General features: G+C 37.6%; 3 protein-coding genes across 4 annotated transcripts; 1 reads left to right on the forward strand and 2 right to left on the reverse strand.

The window, feature by feature from the left end:
• Nucleotides 1–255: 255 nt before the first annotated feature.
• On the reverse strand, nucleotides 256–758 carry LOC135608373 (histone H4). Its single transcript, XM_065101179.1, has one exon. It carries the CDS (start codon nucleotides 751–753, stop codon nucleotides 442–444), a length of 312 nt encoding a protein of 103 aa, XP_064957251.1. The 5' UTR covers nucleotides 754–758; the 3' UTR covers nucleotides 256–441.
• Nucleotides 759–1,213: 455 nt separating this feature from the next.
• LOC103980012 (aspartate carbamoyltransferase, chloroplastic) lies at nucleotides 1,214–5,833 on the reverse strand. Its single transcript, XM_009396301.3, has 6 exons — nucleotides 5,624–5,833; nucleotides 4,790–5,314; nucleotides 4,569–4,708; nucleotides 2,256–2,429; nucleotides 1,888–2,124; nucleotides 1,214–1,591 (listed from the first exon to the last, which is right to left on the reverse strand). The coding sequence occupies exons 2-6, from the start codon at nucleotides 5,307–5,309 to the stop codon at nucleotides 1,484–1,486; spliced, it is 1,179 nt and encodes a 392-aa protein (XP_009394576.2). The 5' UTR covers nucleotides 5,310–5,314; nucleotides 5,624–5,833; the 3' UTR covers nucleotides 1,214–1,483.
• A 2,571-nt stretch (nucleotides 5,834–8,404) lies between these two features.
• Nucleotides 8,405–15,321, forward strand: LOC135608374 (D-3-phosphoglycerate dehydrogenase 3, chloroplastic-like). 2 transcript variants are annotated; one of them, XR_010485500.1, is made up of 6 exons: nucleotides 8,405–9,023; nucleotides 11,347–11,723; nucleotides 12,071–12,181; nucleotides 12,428–12,523; nucleotides 12,603–13,337; nucleotides 15,130–15,321. XR_010485500.1 is itself a non-coding variant. In XM_065101181.1 (5 exons), exons 1-5 carry the CDS (start codon nucleotides 8,420–8,422, stop codon nucleotides 13,272–13,274), a joined length of 1,860 nt encoding a protein of 619 aa, XP_064957253.1. In that variant the 5' UTR covers nucleotides 8,405–8,419; the 3' UTR covers nucleotides 13,275–13,485. The 2 variants fall into 2 exon arrangements, 1 of the variants encoding a protein (XP_064957253.1); XM_065101181.1 differs by lacking the exon at nucleotides 15,130–15,321 and having other exon boundaries at nucleotides 12,603–13,485.
• Nucleotides 15,322–15,629: the final 308 nt, after the last annotated feature.

The raw sequence follows: 15,629 nt of genomic DNA on the forward strand, positions 1-15,629 counted from the left end.
ATCCATTCTTCTGCGTGAAGATTGTCCGGTTCTAAATTTCTTGTGTGCCTCGAATCATTCGAGGCGATCGGCACCTGACGAGAATATTTGTCAATTCCTATATGATAGGGTGTAAATTGCAAAGTTGAGCCAATTTAAAGCACACATATAGCATCTTAGTTTAATCCGTCTCTCGATCCTTCTCGACATCAAAATCAAATCGAGCGATTTCGTTCGCTTTCGAGGTTTAAATAAGGGGAGATAGAACAGAAGAGATGAAAACCAACGGCTGTGATCGACAATTCTACGAAAGACTACAAGTTTACAATCACCCACAAGCGCGGAGCATTTCCTTCGACATCTCCATCAAACCAAAGCAGAAATGAGGAAGAAGAGGAAATCAAGCCCTAATCCAACGCTCTATCTCTTTCTTCCTCTAGGCAGAGCGAGAAGGGCCGGCGCCTATCCGCCGAAGCCGTAAAGGGTGCGGCCCTGGCGCTTGAGGGCGTAGACGACGTCCATGGCGGTGACGGTCTTGCGGCGGGCGTGCTCCGTGTAGGTGACGGCGTCGCGGATGACGTTCTCCAGGAAGATCTTGAGCACGCCGCGGGTCTCCTCGTAGATGAGCCCCGAGATGCGCTTCACCCCACCCCGCCGGGCCAGTCGCCGGATCGCCGGCTTCGTGATCCCCTGAATGTTGTCCCGCAGCACCTTCCGATGCCGCTTCGCCCCGCCCTTCCCCAAACCCTTCCCTCCCTTCCCGCGTCCCGACATCTCTTTCTCCCTCTCGGCTGTGGATGGGCGACTCGTGGTCGAAGGTTCTTTTATGGACTGCACGCGCTCAAGCTGACCGTCGGATGCGGAAGCGATCCGTGGGAAGCATCTGTTTGTATTTCTGACCGTCTGATTACCCGATCTGACTTCTCATTGGTTGAAGCGAGCTCCTACTCGGATTGAGGTACCTTTAAATAACCCTCCCTCATATTTACCTTTAAATTTAGCATTTAGGCGTTCATTTATATAACATTAGTTAGTAATCTTTTTTATGAAATACTGTTATTTACTATTCTGCCATCAACAATGAACACAAACAGCATTTTATGAAATACTGTTATTTACTATTCTGCCATCAGCAATGAACACAAACAGCCAGTAAGATGGGAAGACCATAACTTACATGATTGATGTTTTAGTTAGACTTAATCAAGCAATACAGAAAATACAAAGAAAGGCAAAAAGAAGATCTAAGAAAATTTTACTAAAAATAATTTTAAAAACTCTTGATTTAACAAGAACTGTTAATGACAAAAGAATCCAAATTACGGGTTTTTGTCGATTATGGTGGTAACATTCACCAAATAATTAGGACATTATGGCTTCTAAAATATATGGTTGCACAAGTAGGGTGGAAACATGTAACTTGTTTTCGTAGGTAGAACAACCAACCAATTATTAGACGTCAAAATACTCCATCAAATTCCCTTGGGAAAGTGTTTCTCAACATTCACCAGCCAAGCAGCAGCAGCTTCAATAGAGCCATTCGAATGTAGAGGCCATTCTTGGCTTGTCTGAAATATGCAGCTCTAGGATCACCATCAACATCCACAGTTATCTGCAGATGAATTTAACTTCATGAATCACAATCCTTCGGAGAGAAATCAAGTTTGAGTCATTTTGCTAGCGAAATTTATACAGAATGAAACATAAAGATCAGTTGCAACATTTAGAAAAAGAAAATGTCACAAAGAAACTAATAAGTTTAGTTTCAGTGCATATCAAGAACGATTTTGATCAAAATTCCATTTAGTGCAAAAGGTTGAGTGAGCTTTGTAAGTTGATGTTTGTTGTCAAGACTATTCTTCTTTCATTCTACATAACTGACAAATAGATTCGGATGAATTCACGTACCTCATCGAGTCTTGGGAGAGGATGCATGATAACGGCATGCTTTGGAAGCACATCTAACACCTTTTTGTCCACTATGTACTTACCACGAGCTGCTTCATAAAGGTCTATCCTCTCACCAAATCTTTCTTTCTGAATGCGAGTTTGATAAACAACATCGCACTTTGAAGCAACTTCCAGTAGATCTGAGCTTTCTTCCCATTCAACACCCATGGATGTCAAGTAGTCTTTGATATCATCCTACATTGAAACATCATAAATCTAAATTATGACAGCAAAGTATATTTATCCAAGGGAGCAAAATCGATGGTGTCTGTAAACATTTATTTAGCATTTAGAAGCAAAAGCAATGGCAATAAGGAGAATCATACCTTCATCTTCACAACATCTGGTGCAACAAAGTAGATCTTTACTTTTTTATACTTGGCTATCAGATATGCCAGTGATCTAACGGTTCTTCCATTCGCAAGATCGCCGACCAAACCAAGTGATATTCCATCTAGTCTACCTATTTCTCTTTTGATGGTGTACACATCCAATAAAGCCTGCAAAAACAAATTTCCTAATCATATTATAGGGACCTATTGACCATAGAGTTAAAATCTTCTTCATCCAGACTATCTAAAACATCAGCCTTCCAATCCAAAATTGGCCACTGCAGAACCCAAATGCCCAAAAAAATTCACATCCTTGTTTTTTGATCAACTAGTAAAACACAGTATTGTGCAAGACAACCCACATATTACACAAATAAAAGAAATAACAAACGTATGCTACAAGATTGTGTATAACTAACTAATTAGAATGACGTCAAATATATTGAGGCGTGATATTAAAAAAAATCATGAAAGAGCAAATATATGAAATTGAGAATTTTGTGTAGCAGTCACATCATCAAATGGTTATCGCAAAATTAAATGTTATTTTAAAACAAAATTTTATTCTTCGATTATTAAAAAGCCAATAATTTGAAACACACACTAGATGCATGCACGATCTTCTCATCAAGAGTGCATTATGAATCAAGCTCTACATTGCCTTCAAGATTTTACAAAGAAAGTTCTGAACAGATTAAATGGATGCTTCTAAAAGGAAATGTCAGAACAGCAGTCACCTTTAACAGAAAGGAGTACCAGTTTTTCGTACCCACAATTTATGAGAAGATTTGTATTTAATATCTGATTTTGTTCCATTTCCTTGTGCCCAGACAGATAAAAGTTGCATGGTATATTTTTTATTCTGAAAGTACAGGTTTCATTTGAAAACTGTACAAGTCTTTTGACATAACTACATAACCAACATATTTATCTATGAAAACCTATGGCCAAAATATCAATCAGACCAGAGAGTACTAGAACTAAAAGGTTCAACCACAAGCGACCAATTCTAGCATATTTATCTATGAAGAGGAGCTTGAAAAGTAGGTCTAGGTAAATTAACTTCATTTAATTGAGCACCACTTGAAATAAAGAAGCTGGATAATATGTATCAATATAGACCCAGATTGCCAGGAACATCGGGCTTGCACAGGGTGCCACCACGACAGTAAGCCATCTGGCTGCATGCTGACCCTTCTGGACATCCTTTAACTTCCTGAAAATTATAGGGTATAAATAGTACAGTGAAACATCAAAATGGCATCTCTCTTGCCACAGAATGTCCTATTGACTAATCAGCACTTGAAATAAAAGAAACTATTCCCTTTATGCTCAGACATCTCTTATAAGTACATACAAAATCATAACTCTAGCTTTTGATCAGATCAATTCACCTGACTCCTATATCCTCCACCCCAGGTCAATAGGTAGGGAAGTTAAAAAAACAAGATTGGAATTACAAAGGTAATCTAAATCACAAGCTGAAAGCTAGGAATGGCAAACAGACTATAGAAAATTCTAAAGTACTATCATTAAAGAATAACTTAAGTTGGTTTGATATGAGAGATATTCCATCAAACTGCATGGAAATTTTGCATATGGTTACAGGTCTGTTTGTCCCTAAATTGAGTGTTTGTAGGCACAAACTATATCAGACCCAAAAATAAAAACACAAAAGGGTCGAGCTTAATCTTAGAATTGTACATCCAATAGAAATAGGGTCAAAAACTATAGAAAGTCAACCACAGAAGTTAAAAATGCAAAAGGAAGATAAAAATTTAGACTGTATGCTCTTAAACAAAATGAGTGCATCATATCACATCGATATGAACGCCATGGTGACTACAAAATAAGGTCATTTTTACGAGCATCTTCAATAAAATCTGCAGGACTATTATATGTCGTGGACCAGATATGTAATACAAAAAATGTAAGATAAGAGGTCATAATTAAAATCATAATCTTATTTGCTTTTATGCCCCTGCAGCACTTTCAAGAATTCATCACAGCCTTAACGAAATGTTTTCTGTCAAGGTAATGAACTTTTGATTATAATAGTGATCCTAATTTGACAAAAACTTCCTGAGACCAAACAAGTTTGGACTCAGAGTCATTAAGGTATGAGATCTTTTATTCTCCTTTGTTCAGAATTCAGATGGTAAAGCAAAACAAACTTCTCAACAATAAAATACAAGGCTGCCAACAATAAATTCTCCTTTGTTTGAGAGAAAATGCACTGTAATAGCTTCCAATTTATATTCTAGCATCATTACAAACAGGAAACAAAACAAAAATCCTCTTCCATACCTGTGTTGGATGCTGACCTGGACCATCCCCAGCATTTATTACAGGAATAGTGGCTGTAGAAGCTGCCCGCTTAGCAGCTCCACCTTCAAAGTGTCTCAGAATGATTATATCTGAATAACCTTCAACTGTCCTTATAGTATCTGCAATCATGCTTGTGGCTCATAAGTCTTGCATATACAAGTCATAATAAAACAAACCTATCAGCTAGAGTAAAACCATACCTTCAAGAGTTTCTCCTTTTGCGGCGGAAGAAAATTCTCGTGCATTTTCCGTAGTCAAAACTTCTCCACCTAATCTTTTCATGGCAGACTCAAACGAAAGTCTAGTCCGAGTCGATGGTTCATAAAATAGAGTAGCCATGAGATATCCTTTCAGTATATTGCTCCCCGGTGAATTCTTCTCAATTTTTTCCATCTCAAAGGCTACCTCAAATATTCCATTCAGAATATCCGTATCAAATTGTTGAGATTCAATGACATCATCGAGTTGAAACTTGCCGGCACATGAAACAGGAAACTTTTTGGTATCAAGCGAATAGCGCTGACTGGCGCTGACATGTGGTGGATTAATGGAAGAAGGATGTGCTCGGAAAAAGAGTGGTTTTCTGACGGTGCTCATCGAAAGAGGGCAATTAAGTGTTCGATGGGAATTCACGCGAGCATTGCTCGAAATCCTTGCACATGGATTCCAACCATGGATGCCTTTCTGCATGACGGGAGCCGACAGAGTGGAGGAAGCCATTGCACCTGAAGAAGCAATCAATAACAAGGCAGAATCAGGAACCCTAGAAACCTCCGAGGACAACAAAGAACATACATTCACAGATCACTCAAAAACGGATGAACTCATTGGTGATTCGTTCCACCGAACAAGTTTATGGGGGCAACGAGGGGGTTTGGCAGCGGCATGAGCGAAGAATCACATAAACGATGCGACAGAAAGCGACGACAGTGGAGCAGATCACTACGTAATGCAGATAACCCGTTTGTCCAAACGGTTGTGCCTCCTATCAATCTACAGATAGTGCAAAAGGGAAGGTCTTTATAACATGTTACCAGAACAAACGAGAGGTGCCAGTGGGGCAGCAGCCGCGGCAGCGGGTGCAGCGGCGGTTGCGGTAAGAAGCTGAGGGAGAGCGGGCGGCAGAACGGCCGGAGGGATCAGCGGCGCGCTAGGGATAGCAGAGTGGTGGGATTGGGGAGGAGGGTTTAGGGAGGGCGGAAGGCGGGGATGGCTACTGGTGATTGGTTGCGGTTAGGGAAACCAGAAGAGCCGTCGATTCTCCCTGAATATACGTACGTAGACACATACGTACGTATACATAGTGGTCCTTCCGTGCTATCCCTGCATACAACAAGCCCATAACGTTAGCCTGAGCTGATTGGCCCATCTGGTCTGGGCCCCACCGCACTGACTAACCCGGAAGCCTTAATTAATTAGTATTTATTTATAAGGCTAAATATAGAAAGAATTAATAGAAGCATAAGATCAAAGAATATATTCAACACTAAATATTTCCAATTAGATTAGTAATTCGAACAAAGAAATATAAAGAATAATTAAAAAAAGTTATAAGGTATTTATAGAATAAATACTCTACATCTTCTTAAATCAATGATTATAAATCAATTATGATTTTATATTTTAAGTGAGTTAATATAATTAAATTATACTTACCATTCAATCAGAAAAATTATACGATATCCAAAATTACTAAATTGTTCTCAGCAAAACTGTGTGTTCATCCAACCTACTTCACTTGGCTTTTGTTTGGCTATTATGACCCAATGTATGTGAAGTTATTACTTCTATCGTCAAAGTCATAAAGTTTGCATGTTATTTCTCACTTAAAAAATAATTTTTTTTTGTTATATTACTAAAGTTTAATTATAAAATAAGGGGTCAACTATATTAAATTTTTTAATAAATATTATTATTCTATAGTTCTCCACGTATACATCGTAACACTTTCCGATTAGTCGTACGTTGAAAAAGGATAATATTAAAATTGATACGTAATTATCTAAGTATACTATTATTGATTATAATTTAATTATTTTGATCGATGATTTAGGTAAAATGAAATTGATAGACTAGTTAAACCATCGTACCCGAATCACGATATTATTTGTTCGTGACACGGATTATGTCTCACATCATCATAGTTTGATACGAGCTATTACTATTAATTTTAGTTTAAGTATTTTGATTGATAATCTAGGTTAAATAAAGTTATAATAACATATATATAATATAATATATATAATTATCACTTTATACAAAGTAAAAAAATGAAGGAAAAATAAAAAGTAAATAAACATATGATGGTCGGAAGCTATGCAAAGACATCTTATTGCTCCACATTTTATAGAACTATTTTATTATATATATATTTATTATTTTTATATCATATCACTGAACAATATGGTTTTAACATACAAAGTAAAATAATACATTTGGGGAGATAACCCCATGCAAGAGAGAGAGAGAGAACAAAGCTCAATAATTCGGATGCTTTAACATAATTTTAGTGGCATCATTGAAGGATTGGCTTATTCCTAACCATGCATCCTGGCCAAGTATCAAGTACTTTGTTAAAAGAAAAAAAAGTGGTCGAAAAGAAGAAAAAAGAAAGAAAATAATAGACATAGACATGAGTATGTAAGTATCAACAGTGTATAATTTCCTTTTTAGTTTTACATGTCTATCTTTGAAACAATATATACAAATGGCAACCTCATCTTCAATAAATTCAATGTAATAAGTATTAACCATGGTTACTAACTAGTTTAACATATAATATAATTAATCATTTAGATCTTTATTTGAATCTGAATGTATCAATTATGCCTGAGGAGAGATCCACCCTTACGATCATAGAGTTACAATATTTTTAGCATATCCATAAAAATCCTATAATCCTACAAAAATATTATAACTAAGATTTAAAACTCATCCATTGTGAGATTTCTAAAAAGTATTTTTATTGATTTGATAATAAGAACATGTAAAAACTTGATTTTTATGCTAATTACAGTATTTTATAATATTTTTATCACTTATATAAAACACACAAAAAGTCTATACCAAAATACTCGAAAAAAAAAAGATTAATGTATAATATAAACTAATTTATCTTCGATATTACAAATTTGTATCTTTATTATTTTAAAAATAAAAATATTTAAATATTTAATTTTTAGTTGTATTATTTTTTTGAATATGTGAGAGTATTTTGATACATATACAAAGTCTCTATTCACCAATAAAAACTACATATCCTATTCGGATCGGGAGAAAGCGAGAATCTTTCTGAGATAGGATGGCATCATGTCATTGGTTAAAGAAGCAAGAACATGTAGGACCCACATCATTTGAAACCAATGGCTACTCCTTTTCACCTGTTTGGTGAATCGACTGGGACAGGGGATCCGGTATTGTTTAAGCCCAGAAGTTGTCCTAAGGTGATCACCGGCGGTGCGTGGATCCCATGTACTACAAATACTACGGCTCGAGCGGGCGCGGTCGGGCGGTCACGGGAGCCCGGTGTTTTTTGCATAACAGACCTTTTCAAATGAGAAATCAAAGAAACACGCTTCTGTAGTGCCTAATCGCATAGTTTTCCTCTGATATTAACTAATTACAAAGAACTCCATCACACTGCTCAAATGGGGCTGTCATTGATATGTTAAATACTACGAACCTATATTTGTAAATGTGTTGATGCATTTTTGGTGCAATTTTACATTGTAGAAGCGCTTATATGCAAAACTGTCCTATCTATATCCGTGCCACTATTTAAACCCTACCGGCTTTTAACCCATCCTTTCAAGAAGCCAAAGAAGAAGCCGATGGCCGGAGCTCTTCTCGCTCCCCTGCCCTCCGCCGCCGCCCCTGAAGCCTTCCTCCGGCCCTCCGCCACCACCCCTGCCCTCTACTCCTTCTCCTCTTCCTCCTTCCGTTTTGCTCGCTCTCGTTCACCTTTCCTCGGCCTCCGCCTCTCCTACCCCACCAACCACTGGACCCCGGCGCTCCGCAGACGGAGCGCTGGACGGGGACTTCGGATTGAGGCGGCGGCACGGCCGACAGTTCTGGTGGCCGAGAAGCTCGGGGAGGCCGGGCTGGCTCTGCTTCGGAAGTTCGCCAACGTGGACTGCTCGTACAACCTCTCGCTCGAGGAGCTTTGCGCTAAGATCTCGCTCTGCGATGCGCTGATCGTGCGGAGCGGGACCAAGGTGACGCCGGAGGTGTTTGAGGCCTCCAAGGGGCGGCTCAAAGTGGTGGGCAGGGCCGGGGTGGGGATCGACAATGTGGACCTCCAGGCTGCCACCGAGAGCGGGTGCCTCGTCGTCAACGCGCCCGCCGCGAACACGGTCGCCGCTGCCGAGCACGGGATCGCACTGCTTGTCGCTTTGGCGAGGAACGTCGCACAGGCTGACGCCTCCATGAAGGCCGGTAAGCACTTCATGTTTTCCCACTTCTTCTTCTTCTTCTTCTTCTTCTTCTTCTTCTTCCAGTTATTGTTCTTGTCCGTCTCATTGCATTTTGTTTAGATCTGATTTGCTGAATGCGGTATGGAGAGCAATATTTGATCATTGGATGGGAACAGACAAGTGATTCCTTAGATCTGTCGTTTAACTTTTTCCATTATTGACTGTTTGTAACTAACATACGAATTTTTGAACCTTTTTTCTTGTGATTTCCTCTGATTAGTTTTTTATTGTCTTATGGCTGCTAAATTTCTCAGATTTTATCACCAATTGAGAGAAAAAAGATCTTGTGTTTCAGAAAAAGTAGGTGGATCTCTGGTCTGGTAGCTAATTATTTTCTGTGAGATGTAGGAACTGTAGAAGTACGATGGGATTTGGTTGTACCAATTTTATGTGATTTGCTTTCTTTATTTTAATTTGGTGGTCTTCATGGCTTATTTATTATGCATTTCTCCTATGATAAAATTCCTCCCACGTTATGAAGGACTATTGAAATAAAAAAGATCCCTTCATTCTATGATTCACATAAATGCTGCCTTCTATTGGCCTGTTGCTTAGAAATCCTAGGCCGAAGTTAGCCAGTGTCTGAATTTTATATGACAATGCCACCAGTTCTGAGTTCTTTTATTTTAAAATATAGATTCTGGGAACACCCTTTTTTTCGTACCTACCTGCCAATCCCAACTACCTTCCTTCTGATTGGAGAATTGAAAGCAACAATGAGGTCCATGTAGGACTGACCTGTGGGTCCATCACTGCATCCAAGCACAAGGCAGGAGGTGAGTGGGGTATTTTACAAATGGGTAAAGTTATGTTTGTCATGCATATACACAAACTTTTGAGTATTTAAATGATCTCCACAATCAATGTGTTTTGGAAAATCTGTACTAAGTGGATACCATTTGTGTTGAATTTGCATAGTTAATTATTTACGATGCATTTCATGATATGTGATCCTGGTAATCTGATCCTAATTTCTTGGGATACCATTTGATGACATCTCCTGTCCCTTCTACATTTTGGTGAGCCATTTTAAAGAGAAGTCCGATACTTGATTAAAACTTGTGGTCTTATTTTAGTGTTATCCTGTCTTACAAACTTCGTAAAAGCCTACAGTTTTAGTGTTCAATATGATAATTCATTTTTTCTGATGGTTATGTATTGTTACAATCTTTTTATTCAGCAGCTGGTGCTTTTATCGACATGCTTGGTTGTTGTTTCACTGGTCCAATGTCATGTATTTTTAAAGTTATTTACAGAATTACTGCAGATACATGCTCCTCTTCTAGATGTCTCGTTGGTTATCTGTTAGACGTGTTAACAAAAACAAGGACATATATGATGAATAGCAGTACATATGGATCATACTTCTAATAGTTTATATACATCGAGAAAATGATAAAATTCATTTTTTTTACAAACAGTAAAAAATGACATAAATTCATTGGTCTATAAATAGGAATTTGTTAAATGTATTATTTACATGTAGGACAACTGGCCATCATCTATGGAAGGCTTCAGGATATGTATCAGTTCATATCATTATCCATTTATGTTGGATTTTTCACTTGCTGTAACTTGTATGTTCTAAAGTATTGTTGGGAAATATTGTTATGTCTTATTTCAGGTTATCACGAAGATGATTTTAGTTCACCTATATTGTACAAATGTTATGTACAAAAATATGTCTGTAAATGACCTTTTTTCTCTTCATATGAGCATATCTTTAAACCCTACTATCCCTCCATATCTGTGCTGTATGGGTTATATCCTGCAAGCTTTCTGTTTTTTGAAAATTGCACGAGTTAACAAGCTTAGATGTTAGGGAATGTAGTATCATGTCAAATTGAAAAAAAACAAGATTCTTTTGAAAATGTGAGCATCCAAGAAAAGAAAGATATCCTAATGCTAATTTCAAAGACCCGTATGTTTATAGATGATAGTGTGTGCCTACTAACATTGTCAGACACATCTGCTTTACTAGGTTATTAATACCAAGATCCATTTCTTCTCCTCTTACCTACTGGGAAAAAAAATCTGCTAGTTGTCTATTTATATCATACATTGTTTTTAACATAATTTAAGGACTCAGGCATTTAATACGGGTTAGATGTATACAAAAGTTGGTATTTCTTGTTACTTGTTGAACTGAATTTTGTGTTTAATGTTTTTTTATAATTCTATTATTCTGTTGAACTTATCAAATTTACTATTATTGGTTATATGTGTACTGTATGATTGAAATTGATGTTCTGCTATTGACATGTTTTTGCGTTTGTGATATTCAGGTAAATGGCAACGCAACAAATATGTTGGTGTCTCTCTGGTAGGAAAGACTTTAGCAGTAATGGGATTTGGGAAAGTTGGTTCAGAAGTTGCTAGACGAGCAAAAGGATTAGGGATGAACGTGATTGCTCATGATCCATATGCGCCTGCTGATAGAGCCCGTGCAATTGGAGTAGAGCTTGTATCATTTGATGAAGCAATATCCACTGCAGACTTCATATCGCTCCACATGCCACTGACTCCTACTACTGCAAAGCTTTTCAACGATGAAACATTTGCAAAAGTGAAAAAAGGAGTGAGAATCATTAATGTTGCCAGGGGTGGAGTTATTGATGAAGATGCCCTGGTCAGAGCACTTGATAATGGGACAGTTGCTCAGGTAGGCTTCTCCTGTAACATATTCTTTCTCCCAATTTGTTCCTTTTATGATAATCTACTGTCTTAATTGAAACATTCTTACACATATTTCTTGAATGCTTGAACTAACAAGAACATAATTCAGGGGATGTGGGAATTTTTTGCTTCTAATTCTTTGGTTTTGTTCATAAGAGTGAACCAGTCACATGTGAAGATGAAAGAATGAAGATGGCTGTTCTATTTCATAATGCATGTGTATCAGACGTTTTTATGTTCATATTGCTCCTATTGAGGAATATCCTAGGTACCACTATTCGCTAAACATGCATAAATATTTGCTCACGCTAATTGTACTATGAACTGGATCAGGCAGCACTTGATGTATTCACTGTAGAGCCACCACCAAAAGACAGTAAACTGGTGATGCATGAGAATGTTACTGTCACTCCTCACCTTGGAGCTAGTACTGTGGAGGCTCAGGTCTGTCTTCTTAAACTCAACCTTAATTGTATAAACAAGAGAATGTGGTTGTTTCAAGTCCCTCTTTGTTGTGGAAGCATCTAAGAGATTTCCCTTCTGGAAGTTGACCTTTATTGTCTTTTACTAGAGCAGAACTAGAATGTAACAAATATAATTAGCACCTCTGTTTTGGTGAATTCACAAATGTCCTCATTGGCAGACTTCTGTAATAATTATCTTATGCAACATTGTCACCAACAATTTTAGGAAGGTGTAGCTGTAGAAATAGCAGAGGCTGTTATTGGGGCATTGAAGGGTGAACTTGCTGCTACTGCTGTGAATGCCCCCATGGTTCCAGCTGAGGTGATTATTTATGACAGGTCTTCCATAATATTTACATTATGTATTTCCCGCGAGCTTATATTATGTTCCTTTTTGTCAGGTTCTTTCTGAGCTAGGCCCTTGTGTTATCCTGGCAGAGAAGCTGGGCAGGCTTGCTGTCCAGCTAGTAGCTGGTGGAAGTGGCATCAAGGGGGTTAAGGTTGTGTACACATCAGCACGTGACCCTGATGACTTGGACACGAGGATTCTTCGTGCTATGATCACAAAGGGAATAATCGAACCCATATCCAGTGTCTTCATCAACATCGTCAATGCGGATTATACTGCCAAACAGAGAGGTCTCCGCATCAGTGAAGAGAGGATTTATCGTGACAGCTCTCTTGAGGCCCCTCTCGACTCGATCCAGATTCATCTGACAAATGTAGAGTCTAAATTCGCCAGTGCCTTGTCTGATTCTGGTGATATAGTGGTGGAAGGAAGGGTGAAGGATGGCATACCGCGCCTTACCCTTGTAGGGTCTTTCAGTGTGGATGTAAGCCTTGAAGGGAATGCAATATTGTGCAGGAATGTTGATCAGCCTGGTAACATTGGACGGGTAGGAAAAATTCTTGGAGAGCAGAATGTGAACATCAGCTTTATGAGTGTGGGTAGGACTGCACCAAGGAAACAGGCCATAATGGCAATTGGTGTCGATGAGGAGCCAGATAAGGAAACTCTCAAGAAGATTGGTGAAATACCAGCTATCAAAGAGTTTGTGTTCCTTAAGCTATAGTCAGAAAGGCATTGTATTTTTACACCTTTAGGGTCTGAGTTACTTCAAAATGAGCAAGATATAGTGAGTACTCGAGGTCTCCATCTTCCTGACAAGAAAGCAATAAAATGATAGATTTTTCACTGCTCATCTTTGGTTGGTGGCCTCCATATAATAGTGTACTTGTATGCATACTTCTTTGAGTGGCTATCTTGATAGTCTTTTTGCTGTAGCCTGCATTCTTCAAGCATTGGCAGTTGGGTAACATTAGTTACTGAACATCATATTATTCAATTTATTCTCACCTTAAAAAAATAGCGCTTGGATAGTTATAATTCATTTTGTCCTGCTAATCTGACATTTTATTTAACTATGTTTGATAAGATTCTCAAATCAAAATAGGTTCATTCAGATTCTCTCAGATAGTTGGGGAATTTAATGAATTTGTGTTCATGATATTAATTCTCAGATGTTATCAGCAAAAGAGCTGCTGTATTTTCTGTCTACATTTATTAACAGAGTCTATTAGTGTAAGAATTTAAATAACTACAAACTTGTATCTTTTAGAGCAGTTCTGTTGGTCAAAAGTATCTTAGAGTGTCTCTAGGTTGAGGCAGTAATTGTTGCAGTGCTGAAGTTATTTTCACTAGCACTGTTGTAGAATTCTTGTGCTATATCTTGTTTTACTTTTCCAGATTAATTTGGTTCTCTATATCTACCTACACAAATTTCTATTTGATTCTTCCTAGTGACTTGTTTCTTTGAGTTTTGTTGTTTGTGCATTAAGAACATGAAGTATAAGAGGACTTCAGAAAGAAATGGAGCCACATTGGTTGTTTTCTTTTTTGTTTTCATTTTGGCAATATAATGGCACTTTCAAGAGGATCTTTTCTCAGGGCTAATTAGGCTGTAGAAGTTAAAATGAACAGAAGAGAAGCAATTACTACCTATTTCTGCAGACAAATTAAATTTTGGTCCTAAATTTGATCTCATAAACCACGATTAATTGGGGCCGATTGTTGGGTTAGTATAGCACATATTCAACTCTTTATATGTATGTGATGCAGAGTATGTAGTGAATTAAGAAAATGATTGATAGATTCATTAGAAATATCAAATAAACAAAAAAATAATTAATTCCTCAGGAATTAGTAACATTCTCAAAAAGCACTAACATGATGTTGGATAACAAGCCATGTCCATTCACTAGTTTTATGTGGAACTATCACTAAAAGTTTTTGCTTGTATTGAGCTCACTATGTAATAAATGTCTGGCTGGTCATTAGTACCTTTCTCTCTGTTTCCATAATTGTGGATTTCCCAATAAACTTGGAAGGTATTCATCCTATGTGCACCTTCTCTTGCTTGAAATGCCAAACGATTACATACCAATATTAGCCTTGAAAGGGATTATGTCTATTAGTTTCTCATAAAGCCAACCAAAGAGTTGTATTTCACAGACAGAAATCTATAGTACTATTGCTTGGTCTCTTGAATTCAGTGTATTTCTTGCTCAGTCTTTATTGTGTGTTAACTTCCTGAACATTTGAAAATTATTTGAGGATACAACAACAGTATTTGAGATTTAATAAATATGATATATCATTGATCTTTGTGATGCTAGATAGTAACTTGGAGTGTTTTTTCATCTTTTTACTGCTATCCAGCATGTGACGAGTCCAACAGATTGTTAAGACTTGTCTTAGATTCTGAGTCTCTGCATATTGGTTGCTGTCTTTCTTGCTAATTTCCTGTTACATTTTTAGCTATTTCTTCAAGTACAATTTAAGTTTTTTAGTTCTGAGACATTGCAACTCCGTTAATGTGTTTCTGCTCCTGACTGACATATAAATCTCCGCTTGCTACATGTTTGCAGATGAGACAGAAACATGTTTTCTGAAAAATAGATGGACGGCACTTCTTGACTGAAATATTCAGGTTTTTTTCTACTGCCCACTCTTGTTCTTGCACAGAATGTAAAGTCCATAACTTTGCGGTGAGTTATAAAAAAAAGTTATTTTTTTGAGTAGAAATCATAACTCTTTGTATTAAGGGCAAGATAGATCCCTTCGGAAGTATTAGTAAATGTTCTGTTGTCTTGCTTTCTGTGAAGGTGCTGTTTTACCAAGTCTACATTTTGCCTTCATGCTAATGTAGAGTAGGGTGACCAAATGTGGCACAGATGTAGCCAATGGGTCCATCAATTATTGCACTTTGGACCATTTATGCATTATTTTGCCAACACTATAGTGTCCCAATTATTGAGGATCTGTTTTTATCCTTAGGTAAATCAAAAGTATTGAATATCTATCTATAGTGAAATCTCTTAGGATTGTCTTTACCTCTCATCTTATCATTGAAACTAATTTTCCTATC

This window comes from Musa acuminata, chromosome BXJ2-3 (genome assembly GCF_036884655.1).
Source record: "Musa acuminata AAA Group cultivar baxijiao chromosome BXJ2-3, Cavendish_Baxijiao_AAA, whole genome shotgun sequence".
Taxonomy (NCBI): domain Eukaryota; kingdom Viridiplantae; phylum Streptophyta; class Magnoliopsida; order Zingiberales; family Musaceae; genus Musa; species Musa acuminata.

What these genes read in the sequence shown, in the direction of transcription:
- LOC135608373 (XM_065101179.1), bottom strand. Translation starts at nt 753, where the DNA reads ATGTCGGGACGCGGGAAGGGAGGGAAGGGTTTGGGGAAGGGCGGGGCG.
- LOC103980012 (XM_009396301.3), bottom strand. Translation starts at nt 5,309, where the DNA reads ATGGCTTCCTCCACTCTGTCGGCTCCCGTCATGCAGAAAGGCATCCAT. An exon ending in AAAAGGAGAAACTCTTGAAG is followed by an intron (nt 4,709 to 4,789) that starts GTATGGTTTTAC and finishes GCATGATTGCAG; the next exon opens with ATACTATAAGGACAGTTGAA. An exon ending in CAGATGTTGTGAAGATGAAG is followed by an intron (nt 2,125 to 2,255) that starts GTATGATTCTCC and finishes GTTTCAATGTAG; the next exon opens with GATGATATCAAAGACTACTT.
- LOC135608374 (XM_065101181.1), top strand. Translation starts at nt 8,420, where the DNA reads ATGGCCGGAGCTCTTCTCGCTCCCCTGCCCTCCGCCGCCGCCCCTGAA. An exon ending in TGACGCCTCCATGAAGGCCG is followed by an intron (nt 9,024 to 11,346) that starts GTAAGCACTTCA and finishes TGTGATATTCAG; the next exon opens with GTAAATGGCAACGCAACAAA. An exon ending in ATAATGGGACAGTTGCTCAG is followed by an intron (nt 11,724 to 12,070) that starts GTAGGCTTCTCC and finishes GAACTGGATCAG; the next exon opens with GCAGCACTTGATGTATTCAC.